The 21,948-nt window shown below is 43.1% G+C and overlaps 1 protein-coding gene across 1 annotated transcript; it reads right to left on the bottom strand.

The window, feature by feature from the left end:
- Positions 1–1,306: 1,306 nt before the first annotated feature.
- On the bottom strand, positions 1,307–12,760 carry spo11 (SPO11 initiator of meiotic double stranded breaks). Its single transcript, XM_071348631.1, has 13 exons — positions 12,598–12,760; positions 11,926–12,039; positions 11,036–11,124; positions 10,514–10,580; positions 10,316–10,424; positions 9,894–9,980; positions 9,232–9,268; positions 8,972–9,081; positions 8,777–8,876; positions 8,381–8,418; positions 6,341–6,417; positions 5,715–5,826; positions 1,307–1,789 (listed from the first exon to the last, which is right to left on the bottom strand). The coding sequence occupies exons 1-13, from the start codon at positions 12,636–12,638 to the stop codon at positions 1,670–1,672; spliced, it is 1,101 nt and encodes a 366-aa protein (XP_071204732.1). The 5' UTR covers positions 12,639–12,760; the 3' UTR covers positions 1,307–1,669.
- Between the last annotated feature and the right edge of the window lie 9,188 nt (positions 12,761–21,948).

Genomic DNA, 21,948 nt, shown 5'->3' with positions numbered 1-21,948 from the left:
AATTCACCCAACTTATTGTGGGAAGCTTGTGGAAGGCTAACCTAAATGTTTGACCCAAGTTAAACAATTTAAAGGCAATGCTACCAAATATTAATTGAGTGTATGTAAACTTCTGAACCACTGGGAATGTGATGATAGAAATAAAAGCTGAAATGAATCATTCTGACATTGCACATTCTTAAAATAAAGTGGTGATCCTAACTGACCTAAGACAGGGATTTTTTACTAGGATTAAATGTCATGAATTGTGAAAAACTGAGTTTAAATGTATTTGGCTAAGGTGTATGGAAACTTCCGACTTCAACTGTATATGTACACCACCGTTTAAAAGTTCGGGGTCACTTAGAAATGTCCTTGTTTTTGAATGAAAAGCAAATTTTTTGTCGATTAAAATAACATAAAATTGATCAGAAATACAGTGTAGACATTGTTAATGTTGTAAATGACTATTGTAGCTGGAAATGGCAGATTTGAGAAAAAAAAAGGAATATCTACATAGGCGTACAGAGGCCCATTATCAGCAACCATCACTCCTGTGATCCAATTTACATTTACATTTAAGTCATTTAGCAGACGCTCTTATCCAGAGCGACTTACAAGTTGGTGCATTCACCTTATGATACGTTGTGTTAGCTAATCCAAGTTTATCATTTTAAAAGGCTAATTGATCATTAGAAAACCCTTTTGCAATTATGTTAGCACAGCTGAAAACTGTTGTTCTGATTAAAGAAGCAATACAACTGGCCCTCTTTAGACTAGTTGAGTATCTGGAGCATCAGCATTTGTGGGTTCGATTACAGGCTCAAAATGGCCAGAAACAAATAACTTTCTTCTGAAACTCATCAGTCTATTCTTGTTCTGAGAAATTAAGGCTTTTTTCATGTGAGAAATTGCCAAGATCTACAACGCTGTGTACTACTCCCTTCACAGAACAGAGCAAGCTGGCTCTAACCCGAATAGAAAGAGGATTGGGAGGCCTCGGTGCACAACTGAGCAAGAGGACAAGTACATTAGAGGGTCTAGTTTGAGAAACAGATTCCTCACAAGTCCTCAACTGGCAGCTTCATTAAATAGTACCCGCAAAATACCAGTCTCAATGTCAACAGTGAAGAGGCGACTCCGGGATGCTGGCCTTCTAGGCAGAGTTGCAAAGAAAAATCCATATCTCAGACTGGCCAATAAAAATAAAAGATTAACATGGGAAGAAGAACAATGACACTGGACAGAGGAACTCTGCCTAGAAGGCCAGCATCCTGGAGTAACTTCTTCACTGTTGATGTAAGTAAGCATTTCACTGCTACACCTGTTACTTATGAACCATGTGACAAATAACATTTTATTTTGATGTGATTAACAACAAGTGGCAGAAAATGTACATTTTTAGTATCCACAGATACATTACCATCAAGGACACAGTCAATCACAGTCAATTGGCCACTTCAGGTGGACTGATACTCTAATCTAGAATAATTTTGTAAAATATACACATCATATAATATAATGACCTAAAATAGTCAATAATATAAAAATGTGATGTACAATGTTGTATCAGGTCACTATGTGACAGACTTGACATATGCACAGACAGACACACTGCAACTGTACCACATCCATACACGCTTGAATCCAGCCAAATCAAATCCCACATCCACAGAAGGGCAGTGTGTGATCATATCCAGCCCCCGTAGCGCAGCTTGTTTGGCAGGTAGACGCGGCTGAGGAAATCAGGGGCTATGGAGGCCAGGGACTGGATCTCAGCTTTCACCTTGCTTCGTTGCATCATTTCCATCTGCAACAAGGACAAAACATGTCTTAATTAAGAGATGTGCAAGAGGAAGATGAGAAAACAGAGTTCATCCTGGACCACCAGGTGTGATCTTATCTACCACAGAACAAAAATATAAATACAACATGTAAAGTGTTTCATAAGCTGAAATAAAAAATCCTAGACATTTTCCATACGCATAAAAAGCTTATTTCTCTCAAATGCTGTGCACAAATTTGTTTACATTGCTATTAGTGAGCATTTTTCCTTAACCAAGATAATCCATCCACCTGACAGGTGTGGCATAGAATGAAGCTGATTAAACAGCATGATCATTACGCAGGTGCACCTTGTGCTGGGGACAATAAAAGGCCACTTTAAAATGTGCAGTTTTGTCACACAACACAATGCCACAGATGTGTGCAATTGGCATAGTGACTGCAGGAATGTCCACCAGACCTGTTGCCAGATAATTTAATGGTAATTTCTCTACCATAAACTGCCTCCAACGTCGTTTTAGAGAATTTAGCAGTACTTCCAACCGGCCTCACAACCGCAGACTACATGTAACCACGCCAGCCCACGACCTCCACATCCGGTTTCTTCACTTACGGGATAGTCTGAGGAGGGGTGTGCTGAGTATTTCTGTCTGTAATAAAGCCCTTTTGTGGAGAAAAACACATTCTGATTGGCTGGGCCTGGCTTCCCAGTGGGTGGGCCTGGCAGCCAAGTGGATGGGCCTGGCTGCCAAGTGGATGGGCCTGGCTGCCAAGTGGTAGGGCCTATGCCCTCCAAGGCCCACCCATGGCTGCACCTCTTCCCAGTCAAGTGAAATCCATAGATGAGGGGCTAATTCGTTTATTTCAAGTGACTGATTTCCTTATATGAACTGTAACTCTGTAAAATCTTTGAAGTTTATATTTTTGTTCAGTATATTTCACAACATCTGTCTTGAAGTATCCCAAATAACAGGGAGCTGACAGCTCTCTCAAACACATTCCACTGTGCTGTGTCACACCTGCAAAATGGCACAATTGTAGTAAAAACAAACTCAAGAGAACACTACCTAGTCTTATAAAACAGGAGTGAAGGACTACAAGCGTATAGTTTCTTCAGAGGAGGGTAATGGAGACTAGGGACATGTTTACTAAACAGACCAACCCACATTGCATTCAACCATTCCCTGAATGGGTTGAGAGGTGGGAATACAAACTGGGCGAAGCACACATTATCTTCTAAAACTTTCCTCTCCCTTATCTCTAATAACAGACTGACTGCAGTCTCTGCATCTGTCCTCGTGCTCCTAGACCTTAGTGCTGCTTTTGATACCATCGATCACCACATTATTTTGGAGAGATTGGAAACCCAAATTGGTCTACACACACAAGTTCTGGCCTGGTTTAGATCTTATCTGTCGGAAAGATATCAGTTTGTCTCTGTAGATGGTTTGTCCTCTGACAAATCAACTGTAAATTTCGGTGTTCCTCAAGGCTCCGTTTTAAGACCACTATTGTTTTCACTATATATTTTACCTCTTGGTGATGTAATTCGGAAACATAATGTTAACTTTCACTGCTATGCGGACGACACACAGCTGTACATTTCGATGAAACATGGTGAAGCCCCACAATTGCCCTCCCTGGAAGCCTGTGTTTCAGACATGAGGAAGTGGATGGAGGCATATGTTCTACTTTTAAACTCAGACATAACAGAGATGCTAGTTCTAGGTCCCAAGAAACAAAGAGATCTTCTGTTGAATCTGACAATTTAAGCTTGATGGTTGGTTGTACAGTCGCCTAAAAAAACAAACTGTGAAGGACCTCGGCGTTATTGACCCTGATCTCTCTTTTGACGAACATATCAATACTGTTTCAAAGACAGCTTTTTTCCATCTACGTAACATTGCAAAAATCAGAAACTTTCTGTCCAAAAATGATACAGAAATATTAATCCATGCTTTTGTCACTTCTAGGTTAGACTACTGCAATGCTCTACTTTCCGAGTACACTGATAAAGCACTAAATAAACTTCAGTTAGTGCTAAACAAGGCTGCTAGAATCTTGACTAGAACCAAAAAATTTGATCATATTACTCCAGTGCTAGCCTCTCTACACTGGCTTCCTGTTAAGGCTAGGGCTGATTTCAAGGTTTTACTGCTAACCTACAAAGCATTACATGGGCTTGCTCCTACCAATCTTTCTGATTTGGTCCTGCCGTACATACCTACACGTACACTACGGTCACAAGACGCAGGCCAACTTACTGTCCCTAGAATTTCTAAGCAAACAGCTGGAGGCAGTACTTTCTCCTATAGAGCTCCATTTTTATGGAATGGTCTGCCTATCCATGTGAGAGATGCAGACTCAGTCTTAACCTTTAAGTCTTTATTGAAAACTCATCTCTTCAGTAGGTCCTATGATTGAGTAAGGTCTGGCCCGGGAGTGTGAAGGTAAAACGGAAAGACACTGGAGCAACGAACCGCCCTTGCTGTCTCTGCCTGGCTGGTTAACTTCTCTCCACTGGGATTCTCTGCCTCAAACCCTATTACAGGGGCTGAGTCACTGGCTTACTGGTGCTCTTCCACGCCGTCCCTAGGAGGGGTGCGTCACTTGAGTGGGTTTAGTCTCTGACGTGATCTTCCTGTCCGGGATGGCGCCCCCCCTGGGTTCGTGCCGTGGGGGAGATCTTCGTGGGCTATACTCGGCCTTGTTGTCACGTCCGTCGTAAGGAGGAGACCAAGCCGCAGCGTGATAAGCGTACATTCTTCTTTATTTAAACGAATGAACACTGAACAAAATGAACAAAACAAACCGTGAAGCTAATATGGCTAGTGCAGACAGGCAACTAAACATAGAATAAGAACCCACAAATACCCAAGGGAAAATGGCAACCTAAATATGATCCCCAATCAGAGACAACGATAAACAGCTGCCTCTGATTGGGAACCAATTCAGGCCACTATAGACCTACATATGCCTAGACTTACAAACACCCCATGACATACAAAAACCCTAGACAATACAAAACAAGCATACCCACCCTCGTCACACCCTGACCTAACCAAAATAATAAAGAAAACATAGATAACTAAGGTCAGGGCGTGACACTTGTCTCAGGATAGTAAGTTGGTGGTTGAAGATATCCCTCAAGTGGTGTGGGGGCTGTGCCTTGGCAAAGTGGGTGGGGTTATATCCTGCCTGTTTGGCCTTGTCCGGGGGTATCGTCAGACGGGGCCAGTGTCTCCCGACCCCGCCTGTCTCAGCTTCCAGTATTTATGCTGCAATAGTTTATGTGTCGGGGGGCTAGGGTCAGTTTGTTATATGTGGAGTATTTCTCCTGCCTTATCCGGTGTCCTGTGTGCATTTAAGTATGCTCTCTCTAATTCTCTCTCTTCTCTCTCTCTCGGAGGACCTGAGCCCTACGACCATGCCTCAGGACTACCTGGCATGATGACTCCTTGCTGTCCCCAGTCCACCTGGCTGTGCTGCTGCTCCAGTTTCAACTGTTCTGCCTGCGGCTATGGAACCCTGACCTGTTCACCGGACATGCTACCTTGTTCAGACCTGCTGTTTTCAACTCTCTAGAGAAAGCAGGAGCGGTAGAGATACTCTGAATGATCGGCTATGAAAACTGGCCACCCTTCATAGCCTGGTTCCTCTCTAGGTTTCTTCCTAGGTTCATACCTTTCTAGGGAGTTTTGCCTAGCCATTGTGCTTCTACACCTGCATTGCTTGCTGTTTGGGGTTTTAAGCTAGGTTTCTGTACAGCACTTTGTGACATCAGCTGATGTAAGAAGGGCTTTATAAATACATTTGATTGACTGCACACATTCTGTTCTTTAACTTTCTTCTCCCTTTTCTCTAATAACAGACTGACTGCACATATTCTACCTTTCCATATTTCTATTGTATGTAAACCACTCATAAATGGTAGCCCTCCCCCCTCTGACCTCTTTCTGCCAGGCAGGTTGGCAGGCCAGGTAGGGTCTCTTCAGCAGGCTGGTCAGTTTATTCTGGTCTCTCTGTGTGAGGGGGATCAGAGCATCCTCAGGTACTCTCAATCTAAAGTACAGAAGGGTTATGATCAGTACAGTTTTCAATTCAGTTCGTTCAAGACATGAACAGTCATATTATGAGACATACAAAATTATCTTAACTGTAAATAGCTTTGGATGATGGTCTTCTGAATGACCATATTAAGATAGAAATAATCATTCAGTTGCTACAACTGAAACAAAGGAAATATCCTGACAAAGTTACGGCTCTCTCCATTTCTGTCCAAACTGTATAAAATGTGGATGCTTTTGATTATGCCCTGTACAGTTAGAGTCTTAGGAGGAGCAGGCTTGCAGACTACAATTAAACTTGACTTATGTCAAAACCCCCTTTTCAGGCTAAGACTGCTCTAGCTGACATATACTTAAAACTCAATATACACTCCAAAACAGCTCCTCAGGGAGAGAGAAACAAGCGAAGGCAACAGCAACAGAAACCAAAACAAACAATCTCCAAATCCCCAGAATATAATCCCAATTAGAGGTAGGAAGGAGGAAGTAGCGAGTGGTTGTCTCCAAACCTCTGGAGGTCAGAGGGGAGGAGGCCTAGCCACATAACGCTGGGGACGGTCAGACTGTGGGCCTGAAATGACATGGCCTGAGGGGAAAGATAGACACACAGAAACACGTGAATACACAACCAGACAGATCGACAGGTTGACAAATTGTTCATAAAACACACATATGTGAATACATACAACCATATACAGTTCCTTGCAAAAGTATTCATCCCCCTTGGTCGTTTTTCCTATTTTGTTGCATTACAACCTGTAATTTAAATTGATTTATATTTGGATTTCATGTAATGGACATACACAAAATAATTCAAACTGGTGAAGTGAAATGAAAAAAAGAACTTGTTTCAAAAAATAAATAAAAAACTAAACGGAAAAGTGGTGCGTGCATATGTATTCACCCCCTTTGCTATGAAGCCCCTAATTAAGATCTGGTGCAACCAATTACCTTCAGAAGTCACATAATTAGTTAAATATAGTCAACCTGTGTGCAATCTAAATGTCACATGATCTGTTGCATGATCTCTCTTTATATATACACCTGTTTTGAAAGGCCCCAGAGTCTGCAACACCACTAAGCAAGGGGCACCACCAAGCAAGCGGCACCATGAAGACCAAGGGGCTCTCCAAACAGGTCAGGAACAAAGTTGTGGAGAAGTACAGATCAGGGTTGGGTTATAAAAAAATATCAGAAATGTTGAACATCCCACGGAGCACCATTAAATCCATTATAATTTTTTTTAAAGAATATGGCACCACAACAAACTTGCCAAGAGAGGGCCGCCCACCAAAACTCACGGACCAGGCAAAGGGGGCATTAATCAGAGAGGCAACAAAGACACCAAAGATAACCCTGAAGGAGCTGCAAAGCTCCACAGGGAAGATTGGAGTATCTGTCCATAGGACCACTTTAAGCCTTACAATCCACAGAGCTGGGCTTTACAGAAGAGTGGACAGAAAACAGTGTTTTGGTGTTTGCCAAAAGGCATGTGGGAGACTCCCCAAACATATGGAAGAAGGTACTCTGGTCAGATGAGACTAAAATTGAACCTTTTGGCCATCAGGGAAAACGCTATGTCTGGCGCAAACCCAACACCTCTGATCACCCCGAGAACACCATCCCCATTTTTTATCAGCAGGGACTGGGAAACTGGTCAGAATTGAAGGAATGATGGATGACGCTAAATACAGGGAAATTCTTGAGGGAAACCTGTTTCAGTCTTCCAGAGATTTGAGACTGGGACGGAGGTTCACCTTCCAGCAGGACAATGACCCTAAGCATACTGCTAAAGCAACACTCGAGTGGTTTAACGGGAAACATTTAAATGTCTTGGAATGGCCTAGTCAAAGACCAGGCCTTAATCCAATTGAGAATCTGTGGTATGACTTAAAGATTGCTGTACACCAGCGGAACCAATCCAACTTGAAGGAGCTGGAGCAGTTTTGCCTTGAAGAATGGGCAAAAATCCCAGTGGCTAGATGTGCCAAGCTTATAGAGACATACCCCAAGAGACTTGCAGCCGTAATTGACTTTGGGGGGGTGAATAGTTATGCACGCTCAAGTTCAGTTTTTCTGTCTTATTTCTTGTTTGTTTCACAAGAAAAAATATTTTGCATCTTCAAAGTGGTAGGCATGTTATGTAAATCAAATGATACAACCCCCAAAACATCCATGTTAATTCCAGGTTGTAAGGCAACAAAATAGGAAAAATGCCAAGGGGGTGAATACTTTTGCAAGCCACTGACATGCATATCGTACATAAAATCACACACACATTCAGACACACAAGTCCACCTGGGGTATAATCATATAAACCAGAAACACACATGATCATAAATGCACTCACATACAAAAACCTCACACAAATGAGATCCCACGCAATCACTTTACTTTTACCCTTCATGTCACTTCAAATGCTCAGATATAGTTGACTGCTCCCTTTTTTCAACTTAAGAGACCAGAATAATTACATATTTCTTGCACCGAGACACTGCACAAGCCACGTTGGATAATGTACAGAAATACACAGGCATGGCAGGACTCACCACTGATCCGTACTTGTAGATGCACATGATCTCAATGCCTGGGAAAATGAGAGAAAGACAAAAAGAGACACGATACAATCACCACCATACCAGAGCAATTATCCTCTGAGATATGTAGCTAAGGGGACAGAGAACAAAGTAAAGTGTTACACATGCGACTCGCAATGTGATGTGAGGAGAGCGGAGGGGGGCAGAGAGGTGCTGTATGGAGAGGGACAGTCAGTGTCAGTGAGTCCAGGGGCCCCAGTGTGATGATTCCACTGTGCTAGAACACACCAACACAATTCCCATTCTAACCACCCTGACACATCAGAGAGGCCTGTTGGCTGAGCAGGACACGCAACCCCTGTGTGTGTGTGTGTGTCTTTGATAGGATAAAAGAGTGGAGAGTATTACCGTAAGGGTCAGCATCCACCAGAGCAAATATAGGGATGCGCAGGGTGTCCCAAAGCTTTCTCACCATCAGCCTGCTGTTCACATCCGGGACACCTTTACCCTGACACAAACACATAACAGATTTATAATAAGTCATATGATTAACACATTACATTTAAAGCAATAGCTCAAAATAAAACCATAAGTAGGACATACTGTGATCATGATGCAAGGAGATAACTTGGTGCAAAAGTCATCATCGAGCAGTTTCTGGAAGGTGGCGTCCTTCTCCACTATCAAAACAAACTTAGCAGATGACACAATGTCTGGAGAACAGGTCAAGGTGAACACAAACATGACTGATGGACTCTTCCTCACCAATAGATAAGAGTGGGAGGTGTTAGTTAAAAGAGGAAGGAAGTCTTACAAGCTCTTTACAATATTGCTGAAATAGCTGACATGATTATAAAGGATACTCCTGATCCCGCCAACATTAGAAGAGACTGGAGTAGCCTGAGAACACAATTAAGAGACACAATTATCAACATAGCAAGTTACTGTTAGCTTTCAAACAACAACAAAAATATAATGAGAAATTAATCTAGCTGTTTGGGTGTCAGTTGATTTATGCAACCCACAAACAGTAGATAGAATACAAGTAAACTGTTTGAGTTTTTTTGGGTTTTCTGAACAATTATTCTATAGACCGAGTGATTAGTTCATTGGTTGAACCTGGAGATTGTGGCCAGAAAGAGGTGAACACAGGATTTATTAAGTTTGGCTGAGACTAGAGACCTCTGTTATGGCATTGAAATGGGAGAGGTTTAGCACTGTTAAACATTCATGGCGAATGATGATACTGTATATTGTAACATTATAGGTATCTAACCCCTGAACAAGGCAGTTAACCCACTGTTCCCCGGGCACGGAAGACGTGGATGTCGATTAAGGTAGCCCCCCGCACCTCTCTGATTCAGAAGGGTTGGGTTAAATGCGGAAGACACATTTCAGTTGTACAACTGACTAGGTAACCCCCTTTCCCTTTCCCTGACATTATATGCATATTCAACAGGCATATGACCATACTGTGACGATACTGAGATGTTGGGGGAATGTATTTAGTGTTAGTGGGACTTACAGTGGAGTTGGAGTGGCAGTCCACCTTGGTGCTGTCCTCCTCCAGGTAACAAAGATCACCTGAGATGAAGCCCTTGGACGTAGCTAGCTGGAGACCGTTAATAAACACACACACACACACACACGTGCACACACAAACGACAATGCTTTTGAGTCAAGTTGAATTTCATTGCTCTTTGATCATGGAAATAATGGAAAATACATACACAGTTGCTTCCTGTACGAGGCAGAAAATAGGCTAAAAATATGAAAGTAACTGAGTGCTTTCATGTGTTAGCCCTGAACTAATCATAACATGTCGTATCAAAAGGTATTTCCAAATGTTTTAGTATGATTTTATTCAATATCAGGCCATTGTTGCCTCCTCTTGAACTGAAATTGTACTCTCACAAACGCACACACACACTCACATACTATACACACCACATGTAGTCTTCTGCGTGGAACCTTGAGCATGCAGGAGATGTCATCCACAATGGAATCGACAGTCCTCTGTGAACCAAAAAGCTGTGTGTCGTTGTAATAGATGTCCCTGTGCAAACAAGAGAACTACTTCTCAAAGTACTGGTGTTAAGGCAAGAATGTATTTTTTTATGCGTTGGCTATCTGACAAGACATTACCTTTTTGTGGCATATACGTTGCTCTGCACAAGTTTGTAGATGGTGGATAGAACCTTGAGAATGTGCCCTGCATAGAAAACCCAGTTAAACATCTGTATTATAGGCTACCAGTATATTGTAATATACCAGTACAGTCTAGAAAACCATTCAATCAATCCCCTATGATATCTGATGATAGGTCATTTCATCATCAAAGTAGTTAATTCAGGATTTTCTTTAGGATGGATAATGAAATCCATAGTGAATAAAACTGATCCAGGAAAGCTTCTCTGACCATAATATTTCTGTCTGTCAGCAGCATAAGACATACCATGTCGTTGCAGTTTTTGCAATTAGTTCATGTAAGCCCAGAGAGGATAAGAATGAAAGCCACATAAAGTAGGGCTGATTAAATTCCTTAGAGTAGTTTAAAGTTTGTGAATTTAAATAATGTAACTTTTTCTGTGCACAGCTGAGGGAAGGGGGAAGTGAGAGAGAGAGACAGGGGGGGGGGGGGGGGCAGTGGTGTGTCTTTCTTCTCACCAAATTTAGTGACAGACGAGGAACAGTTGCTCCGAACTGTGGTGACAGAACTTCCAGTAGTCATTTGAAGGCCAACGGCTTTGTCAAAACTCAAAGTTCGGAAAGAAGACAAAAAAAGTATTAATTATTTACAAAATCTGAACATTTGGTCTCCTATCTTTGATCAGCTTTGTAAAGGAGCCCGCTACCTTTATGATCCTTCTTAGAAGAATCACAAACCCTGGGGGATACCTGTGATAGGCCTCCCCCATACCTCGACTGCATTTCCTCTGTGAAACCTTTGCCTCCCTATCTGTGGGATTCTCACATTTGAAAGGGCCGAGCCAGAATGTGCTTTAAGCTGTCAGGAGGTTTGATGTAGACTCAACCAGACAGTTCACTTTGTTCTAAGCATGAAATCTCCACAGCCTGTGCACATTAAAGACCTCCACAAACTGCCAGATTTGTGTGTGTGTTTGTATGTGTAGCTGGTGCTTTTTAAATATTTAATCAAACTGACACCTATTCAGTCAGGAAGTTATTTCAGCTTCAAGGATTACGGTTCCAAACTTTAGGTGATTCTATTGACACAATTTCCACCCCACCAATCCCTTTTGACTTCTTAGCTCTCTTACACATTCAGATAGAATGAGAGATCAAAGAACTAAAGGATTTCCTCCAAATGCATTTAACAGCAATTTAGACCACTTGCAGAACCTGATTTATCAAATTGAGTGCAAAGTTCAGTTTACACAACATGACCACTTATTTCAAATGTAACTTTACTAGGTTATTCTGTATTTACATAACATAAATAAGACATCTGTTTTACATGTTTATCTTGCTAAAGGTCAAACAGAGTGAGTATGGCCCAAAAGCTTGACATTATAGTAACAAAGTGAGTGACTTACCTTACATTGGCCCAGCTGGATCGGTTGGGTAGGACCAAAACTGGCGCTTCATCTTTGGACAGACAGGTGACTATCTCTAGAATCACCTTTTCAATGAGGATTAAAACTTCCTGGCTGCACATAAGAAATTACCAAATAAACCTTGGTGATAGGTATAACTAGTAGTAGCCAGTAACTAATGGGAAAATCGGTGGACCACAAATTCAAAACTGATTCAAACAATCCTATCATTTTTTCATAAGCCTAACCACGTTAAAATGTATCCTTTAAAGTTTCAACTCAATTATGAAAATAAAGACTACGGCATAGTAAAAACTACAAGCACTAGGCAAGTCAGTTAAGAACAAATTCGTATTTACAAAGACGGCCTAGTGGGCTAACAAGTGCCTTGTTCAAAAGGACAGATTTTTACCTTGTCAACTCGGGTAATCTAGCAACCTTTCGATTACTGGCCCAACGCTCTAACCACTAGACTACTTGCCGTCCGCCTTGATATTGTCTAGATTATAATAAAATGTGTATATGTAACCTAATAGCCTAGGCTATGGGCCCTGGCCCACACCAGCCTTATCAAACTGTGCTGTAGATAGACCTAGCCGAGGCAATGATATCACATCCGCAAGGGTTGTCTGTGAATCACACGGTGTAGAAAGAAAAATATGCCAAAATTACCTGCTGACTTCCTCATGGCTGTGTTGAGGTTCCATCATCATATCAAAACATTTTCCAACAACTCAAGGCCGAAATTCTCAATTTCAACGAACTGTTCAGACATGTTTGATTCCATTCGTGTGGAGGGACTTACAACGGAATTAAATTAATATGAATAGGGCGTCCGTACATGTATATGTTAACCGAGAGCAAACTCGCGCGTGGAATAATGTTGTTTGGCGCGAAATCAAATCCACACACAAGGGGTGTGTTCGTAAATTCAATCTAGAGTGCCAGAGTGTGATCGGAGTATGCTCTGGGCGTTCGTAAATTCAGAGCATAAATCAGATTGTCCGTTCATCAATTCAGAGCGTTTCGCTCTCGGGGCGTTCCGAGCGCACACTGGACGGTCTGGCCAGTGAGTAGGGTTGATCCGAGCGTTCTGAACCACAACCGCAGTCATGCACCCAAGCTGACTGGCTAACGTTGGCTAGCTTGCTAGCTACTTCCAGACACGAACGAGAGAATAGCTCACTCTGACCTCACTCGCCAGAGCGAATTTACGAACGCACCCAAGATTGGCGGGGTATGTGAGCTGCTCAAAGACTACACACAAGACATGTTCAGAGAGTAGGCTCAAGATCATGATAACTAACCCCATTTCGTAGCATGTGTGGTAAAATGGGTCAGTACTCAGTAGGCCTACAATGTTCAACAGTTAAGAGTAAGATTATACTGATGCACCGGGCTATGGCCCGCAGTCAAGTGATCATTTAGAAGAAGAAAAAAATAAACCAGCCTCCTATTCATTTTTCACTCTGTATAACCCTAAAGCTAGGGCCGAGATGCGTTGGTTTTACGTTTAAAAATAAAGAATCACTTATATGATCATCAACATCCACTGTCCTTCAAGAGTTGAATGTCCTATACACTTCTGTTTGCTCATCCATTTATTCATGCAACTTGGTTGGAGACCAAAGAGAGCGAACGAGGTAGCAGCAGTCTTCCCTTCCGTGGAGTGAGTAACCTAAATGCACCCTTTTGTTCTTATGGTAGGGTAAAGTGGAACAATGTCCAGAACAATGTCCAATTGCTGACACAAAACAGCTATGTTTGGTAAAATTTTGGTAGCCTATGTGGATGATGGTCATGCTTAGGGAAACGAACTATGAAGGGAAATAAGTGGCTACAGTTTACACTTTTTTTGTTAATTAACTTGATGCACGGATCCCTTTAGTGGGATCATTTTCATCAACAACCGCTGAATTGCAGAGCGCCAAATTCCCCAAAAATTGCAAAAATAAATTATATTCATGAAATCACAAGTGCAATATAGCAAAACACAGTTTAGCTTGTTGTTAATCCACCTGTCGTGTCAGATTTTGAAAATATGCTTTACAGCGAAAGCAATCCAAGCATTTGTGTGAGTTTATCGATTACTAGACAAAACATTACGAACACCTAGCAGCAATATAGATTGGTCACAAAGTCAGAAAAGCAATAAAATTCATCGCTTACCTTTGATGATCTTCGGATGTTTGCATTCACAAGACTCCCAGTTACACAATAAATGTTCCTTTTGTTCGATAAAGATTATTTTTATATCAAAAAACCTCCATTTGTTTGGCGCATTATGTTCAGTATTCCACAGCCTTAGGCAGGTCAGCAAGGGTTGACACAAATTCCAAATAGTATCCTTAGAGTTCGTAGAAACATGTCAAATGTTTTTAATAATCAATCCTCAGGTTGTTTTTAACATAAATAATCGATAATATTTCAACCGGACGGTAAACTATTCAATAACAGAGATAAAGAAAATGTCGAGCTACAACTTTCACGCGCATTAACTAATGGAAGGACATTCCGCTATCCACTGACGCGATTTGATAAATCTCGTTCATTTTTCAGAATAAAAGCTTGAAACTATGTCTAAAGACTGTTCACACCCTGAGGAAGCCATAGGAAAAGGAATCTGGTTGATATCCCTTTAAATGGACGAAAGGCAGTCAATGGAACAGTGATTTATCAAAATAAAAGGCACTTCCGGGTTGGATTTCCTCAGGTTTTCACCTGCAAAATCAGTTCTGTTATACTCACAGACAATATTTTGACAGTTTTGGAAACTTTAGAGTGTTTTCTATCCTACTCTGTATATGCATATTCTAGCATCTGGACCTGAGAAATAGGCAGCTTACATTGGGAACATTATTTTTCCAAACATAAAAATTCTGCCCCCTAGCTTCAAGAGGTTTTAAAGCTGCAATATGTAACATTTTGGGCGACCCCACCAAATTCACATAGAAATGTGAGTTATAGATCTGTCATTCTCATTGAAGCAAGTCTAAGAAGCGTTAGGTCTGTTCTATGTCCGCTATTTCTATGCTTCCCATTCTTAAGTAAAAATATTTTGTCACAGCTGTTGAGATGGTACAATGATTCTATACACTGTACACAGAGTATACCAAACATTAGGAACACCTGGTTTTCATTCCAGGTGAAAGCTATGATCCTTTATTGATGTCACGTGTTAAATCCACTTCCATCAGTTTAGAGGGAAGTGGCACCTGAAACCCCACCTGACACCTGAAACCCCACCTCTTTAAGGAATACCTAGGATAGGATAAAGTAATCCTTCTAACCCCCCCCCCCCCCCCCCCCCTTAAAAGAGTTAGATGCACTATTGTAAAGTGGTTGTTCCACTGGATATCATAAGGTGAATGCACCAATTTGTAAGTCGCTCTGGATAAGAGCGTCTGCTAAATGACTTAAATTCACAGGGTGAATGGGCAAGACAAAAGATTTTAGTGCCTTTGAACAGGTTATGGTAGTAGATGCCAGGTGCACCGGTTTGAGTGTGTCAAGAACTGCAATGCTGCTGGGTTTTTCACACTCAACAGTTTCCCATGTGTATCAAGAATGGTCCAGCACCCGAAGGACATCCAGCCAACTGTGGGAAGCATTGGAGTCAACATGGGCCAGCATCCCTGTGGAACGCTTTTGACACCTTGTAGAGTACATGCCCCAAAGAATTGAGGCTCAATTTTAGGAAGGTGTTGATATTAGATATTATGTTGAACAACCCCGATAAGAAGCTGCTGTAGTAGCCTAGGTCTACGTTGATTGATGATATTTTAATTTGTAATTTTCCCAGTGAGTGTGTGCGCTAGTTAGCACTTCATTGCGCCCCACTAGACCTCATTAGCACCTCCAGTTGCATTTTGCTGATAACTGGGAGTTTAATGGGGGCCTGACATGAGGCCTGCTGCAAATTGACCAATAATCCTTCCTTTCTGTGCGTGTGTGTGTGTATTATTACAGTGTGTGGGCAGATGCAAATCATAGGCTAATCTAGTCTGACTGAAATTTAGAAATTGAGGACTTTGATTTTGGCATATGCTTGTTGTGCAAAATTGTTCATGTGTTATCCATAATTTATTTATGCTTGCCTTTGTGTTTGTTAAGGCTGTGCAGCAGAAGCACATACACTAAACAGCTGTCTTGGAGTAAGTGAACATGTGTGTTTTCTGTGAAACACGAAGCGACAGCAGTGCCTGACAGATCAGGAAATGGCTGTAATTTTCTGTGACTGCTTTCCATTGGGAGTGTGTTAGAAGGAATGTGTGTGTGTGTGTCTGTCGCTCTATACTGTGCCATCGCTTCACCAGCTGCAGACTGCATGCACTCCACCCCAAGACCCTCCAAACATTTTTTGGTACTCTGTGACCCCAACAGCGAAATTACCCCTGAGCCTCAAATTCCTTCCTTCCTCACAACACCATAGGGCTGAGTGGGGGAAGCTTTAATTTCTCACTAAACAGAGAGCCTCACACCCCTAACTCTCTCTCTCTCTCTCTCTCTCTCTCTCTCTCTCTCTCTCTCTCTCTCTCTCTCTCTCTCTCTCTCTCTCTCTCTCTCTCTCTCTCTCTCTCTCTCTCTCTGTCTGTCTGTCTGTCTGTCTGTCTGTCTGTCTGTCTGTCTGTCTGTCTGTCTGTCTGTCTGTCTGTCTGTCTGTCTGTCTGTCTGTCTGTCTGTCTGTCTGTCTGTCTGTCTCTCCCTCTTTCTCTCTGTCTGTCTGCAGCTAAAATTTGCTAATATTTGCCTAGGGCCATTCCCTTCATCTGGCAACCAATTAGAGGCATGAAATCCATGTCACTGTATTGTTACCGCAGGTAATCTGTTCTGGATGTGGGAGCCAGGAAGGGAAGAGGTCTACCTTTCACTCCTGAGGGCCTGTGACAACCTGCTTCCGCAATATTGGCTCTTAATCGCTAAGTAATTGCTATCTCTAGGTGACAAGCAACCACCCCTCACCCGCCCGCCCTAAAAAAACTAAATCTGTGAAAGAAAACCTACAAGATGTCCTCTTTCTTCCCCCTAGTCCAGAGAAGCAGGGACCCCCACTGGTTCCTTTGGCGAGAATTTTTTGTTGAGTGTGAGGCCTTAACCTGAGGAGACAGAGTGCAGTGAGTCATATGCTCGTCACAGGAGGAGTGTTTGTATTGGGCAAAGGGTGAAGCATGGGGGGGTTGTAAGGTTAGAGGAAAGGGAGACAAGGGAGGGAGGGGGCTGCACTCAGTGCAGGTGAGGGGGATTAGCTGAAGTTAGTCCAAAGAAACCAAATACAGATCTGTCAGCCTAATCCTCACAAATAGAAAACAGAGCTGCCTCAACGGACCCAACAACCACCCAACACCCCCACCCATTCCCCCGTCCACCTCTCTCTCTAACCCTGTTTCTCATCAGCTTTTGGCCCGGGCCAGTGAGACCAGTCTGGCTGAGTTGCTGCTCCACTAATGGGGCCTCAGACCAGCACCTCTTAACAGGAGGTGACTGATCGCTGATCACCCAGGGCTTTGATTGACAGCCCAGCACAGGCTTACAGAGTGACGAGAACAAGGACCCACTCACCATAGAGACAAGGATAAATGGGTGCCTCCGCTGAGCCGGAGGGGCCATTATTATCCCCTCGCATCCCGATATGGAAACACTGATGAGTGTGGGGTAAAGAGGGGAGAGAACAGCGTATCGTCAGGCCTATTCTATGCGCTGATGACACAGAGTGACAGAGTAGGTGGGTGATAGTATCCTGTGGTGAATAAGCCTTAACTCTGTGTGGTGGGTGCATTAGGTGCACAGCTTAAGTAAATGCTATCTGTGCCTGTCAACAGCAGCAAACATAACTGATTATGCAGAGCTGCTGAGTGCTATGAATCAGAGCCAGGCTACTGTGGTGTTCCTGCATCTCTGTCTGCAGACTAACACAGACGGGGTGAGAAGAGACACAGGATACAGGGGAAAGCAGGTACTGAATGACAGGAAAGAGAACTACAGGTGCAGGATTTCAAATGAGCTGATCATCATCACCAGGAAATGAGCATGTGCCATTTGGAGAGATGTTTGTCTCGACTCTCTCTTTTGTTACGGTAACGCTGAGCGAAACCACAAAGGGAATGGAAAACACAAAAGACAAGTTTAAAGCAGTTTTATGTTGTTTTTTTCTTCTCCCTCTTGCGCTCTCTCCGGCCGTCTCACAGCGGTGTCTCATATGTTCCTGAGGTCCCTGGAAGTGTCTGACACCAGAAGGGGAACATTTGCATTCCCACAGCCCCACCTGGTCGCTGTGTTTTAACAGACTGGTGCACCGTGCAGCGCACACAGTGGGGCTGTGCCGAGAATGTAGACGGGCCAAAACGGGGGAGAGAAATTTCAGTTTACCCCAAAAGCAGGTTTTACTGTACCCTCTACAGGGCCACTTGGCTGGACCCCACCCCTTCAAAGGAGTGCCGTCTGGCGCTCTCCGAGGCAACACGCAAAATAAATATTAATCTGACCTTTGACCTCTCCTCTGAACTGTTAAAGGGGGGGGGGGGTAGAGAGACTCAGCAGCGAAAAAAGAAGAGTGATCAGATGAGGGGTGAAGGTGTGAGGCTGTGAGGGTGAGAGTGTGAGAGTGTGAGGCTGTGAGGGTGAGGGGTGTGAGTGTGTGTTTGTGTTTGTGAGAGACAATGTGTGTTTGTTTGGATGTGAGAGAAAGCATCTGTGTGTGTGTGTGCGAGAGAGCTATCCTAGCCTATTACGGATTGAAGAGAAAAAGCCTGGCTTGAAATATAGTTTTCAAACATATAGTGGGGGAGAGTGGGACAAACAAAATCAAACACTTTGAAAGTCAGACTTCTTCACTGTAATTGCATCAGAACATATAAAGGGCTTGAAGGTATGGTACATTAAAAGAGGCCCTCGGTGTCCGGTCTGGAGCGTGAAGTCGGCTAGTGCGTAGCAACCTAGCGATGCCAAAAGCCCTGGCCTGCCCTAGAAAGCCTAAGTAAATTACGATCAACACAAACATTTAGATGACTGTTTTGAGCTTTAAAATGTGTTTATTATGATTAACATCGATCCCCACAGTAAATTATTTTAAGGTTCGAATCAAATTGAGATATATATTTAAATAGTAGTCCATTCTGACAAATTTTTATCGTCACACAGGACCACGTGCTGACATAGATCAATCACAGACCGGCAGGCTACGAGGAGGCTCCCTCTTTGCACATGCACCTAAAGGGGGTGTGGTGGGCTATTTGGTATTTATTAGGATCCCCATTAGCCCGAGCAAAAGCGTCAGCTACTCTTCCTGGGGTCCACATGAAACATGACATAATACAGAACATTATTAGGACTGAAATACATACATTTAAAACGTCACACATAGCCTAGATGAGAGCATGGAGTCAACAAGCCTGTCAAGTAGAGATGGAGGGGCTGACCAATGTCATGTAGCCCTGAGTTGACTCTCTCAGGCACGATGAAAACAACTACATCGGCCATGATCCTTTGCTAGTTACGGACACTTTCACCATGATCCGTAGACAATTTTTTGGTGCCATTCAGCCCCATTCAGGAATATGGCACGCTTCAAATTAAAATATTTCCAGCCTCATGCGCCATCGGGAGTTTTCCATAGGAATAGGTGGATGACGTCAGCACGATCACTATCTACTGGTTTTAATGGCTATGCAATAAGAACATAGTTTTTTTCTCTTTCTCAAGTACAGCTCAGTTGTTCAGAGTGTTAATGATAGTAGGTTGTCACATCATCCTCCATTTCCGCCACTGATTGGTCTACTAGACCAGGGCCCCCAGTGTATGTGTGTGTGTGTGTGTGTGTGTGTGTGTGTGTGTGTGTGTGTGTGTGTGTGTGTGTGTGTGTGTGTGTGTGTGTGTGTGTGTGTGTGTGTGTCTGTGTGTGTGTGTGTGTGTGTCTGTGTGTGTGTGTGCGCGTCTGTGTACATGATTGTGTGCCTTGTCTGATAACGCAGTGTTTGATTGTGTGTGATAATGGTTTAGTGTGTATATTACATATACATAATGTGTGTGTGTGTGTGTGACAGTGAAGAGGCAGAAAGCTCAAACCCTCTTTGTTTTTTTTAGCCTCTCAGTGCAGCTCACACAGCCTGGGCTCAGCCTGAGACCACTGTTTACTGTGACTGTCACCAGGGCCATAGAGGCCCAAACAAAGGGGGGTCTGTTCCGATTTTCCTGCCCCAGAGTGGCAGCCCCTCTCTGAGCAATGACTGAGGCCAGGGCTGGGAGGCTAGAGAACTGAGGGGGAGCTGGGGAGCGAGAGCGGCTGCGGAGCAAGGGGGGCTGGAGGGTTGTGGACCTGGGGGCCAAGGGGGCCCCAGCTTGCAGTATAAAGCCAGAGAGCATGGTTCTAACTGAAACCAAGTCCCTTTCATGTCCTCTGTCTGAAACCGCCGTACTGTAAACACCTGCGGCCATTAGCTGAATCTGAGGGACCGGATAGCAGTGTTTATATGGTACAAACTACCGTTGAAAGACCATTTAAATCGCAATAGAGAGACTTGTGGATACACACATGGAGTGAGTGGTGGCAGGCACAGAGCACAGGGCAAGCTCTCAAACAAACCGCACTGCATTGTCATCGGAAAAAGGGGAGTGAGGCTGTAATGAAATGGAGAAAAAGCATATTAAATGGGCAGGGAGGTGGGCTCAGCCTGTAACTATCTCTAGCCATGCTTTCTCTCTCCTGTCCTTCTCTTTCTTACTGTCAATTAAAGCTCAGAATCAGGGACTGTATGTCCTGTTCTAGCTCGCTGTGCCATTGAAGTTTAATTTGACTGTCAAAAATTACCTGGCAAGCTGTGGCTCGAAAACATCTCCACCTTACAGAGCCACTAAAACGAGTCTCTCTGTGAAGCTAAAAGTTTACCGTTACACTCCGAGGAGGAGTCCGTTCAACATGAAGTGGTCATTAACGGTGGCAGGGGCCATCTGAAAGCCCCTCTCCTTGCCAAGGCCAGAACGGAGCTCACAAGAGGGTCAGGGATGTTCCATTCATGTGTGGTGTTTAAGAGGTGCTGGGGCCAGAGTGGCATGTGAAAGGGGTGAAACAGCTACCAAACATCTGCACCCCGTCCCCTCCAACCCTGGCCTGCTCTTTGTCTGAGCACTGCTCAGCACTCTCTGTCGTTGCCTACTTCCTGCTTGCATGTACACTGGCTAGGGCGACAGGGAATAGGGGGGCGCTCATATTGCCTCATAATTAAACAATCACTCAGAGGGCATGGGCATTTGTGTGTGTGTGTGTGTGTGTGTGTCTGACTGAATATTGTGATGGTTAACGTTGTCTGACTGAATGTTGTGATGGTAGAGTTGTCTGACTGAATGTTGTAATGGTAAAATTGTCTGACTGAATATTGTGATGGTACAGTTGTCTGACTGAATGAATGTTGTGATGGAAAAATTGTCAACCTGAATATTGTGATGGTAAAGTTGTCTGACTGAATATTGTGATGGTAATGTTGTCTGGCTGAATGTTGTAATGGTAAAGTTGTCTGATTTAATATTGTGATGGTAAGTTGTCTGACTGAATATTGTGATGGTAATGTTGTCTGACTGAATATTATCATGGTAAAGTTGTCTGAATGTTGTGATAGTAAAGCTGTCTGACTGAATTAATATTGTGATGTTAAAGTTGTCTGACTGAATATTGTGATGGTAATGTTGAGTGAATGCTGTGATAGTAAAGTCATCTGATTGAATGTTTTGATGGTAAAATTGTCTGACTGAATATTGTGATGGTAAAGCTGTCTGACTTAATGAATGTTGTGATGGGAAAGTTGTCTGACTGAATGAATGTTGTGATGGTAATGTTGTCTGACTGAATATGGTGATGGTAATGCTGCCTGACTGAAGGAATGTTGTGATTGTAATGTTGTCTGACTGAATGAATGTTGTGATGTTAAAATTGTCTGACTGAATATTGTGATCGTAAAGTTGTCTGACTGAATGAATGTTGTGATCGTAAAGTTGTCTGACTTAATGAATGTTGTGATGGTAAAGTTGTCTGAC

The sequence above is a fragment of the Salvelinus alpinus genome, chromosome 17 (assembly GCF_045679555.1).
Source record: "Salvelinus alpinus chromosome 17, SLU_Salpinus.1, whole genome shotgun sequence".
Taxonomy (NCBI): Eukaryota; Metazoa; Chordata; class Actinopteri; order Salmoniformes; family Salmonidae; genus Salvelinus; species Salvelinus alpinus.
This window is presented reverse-complemented; position numbering and strand designations above follow the sequence as displayed.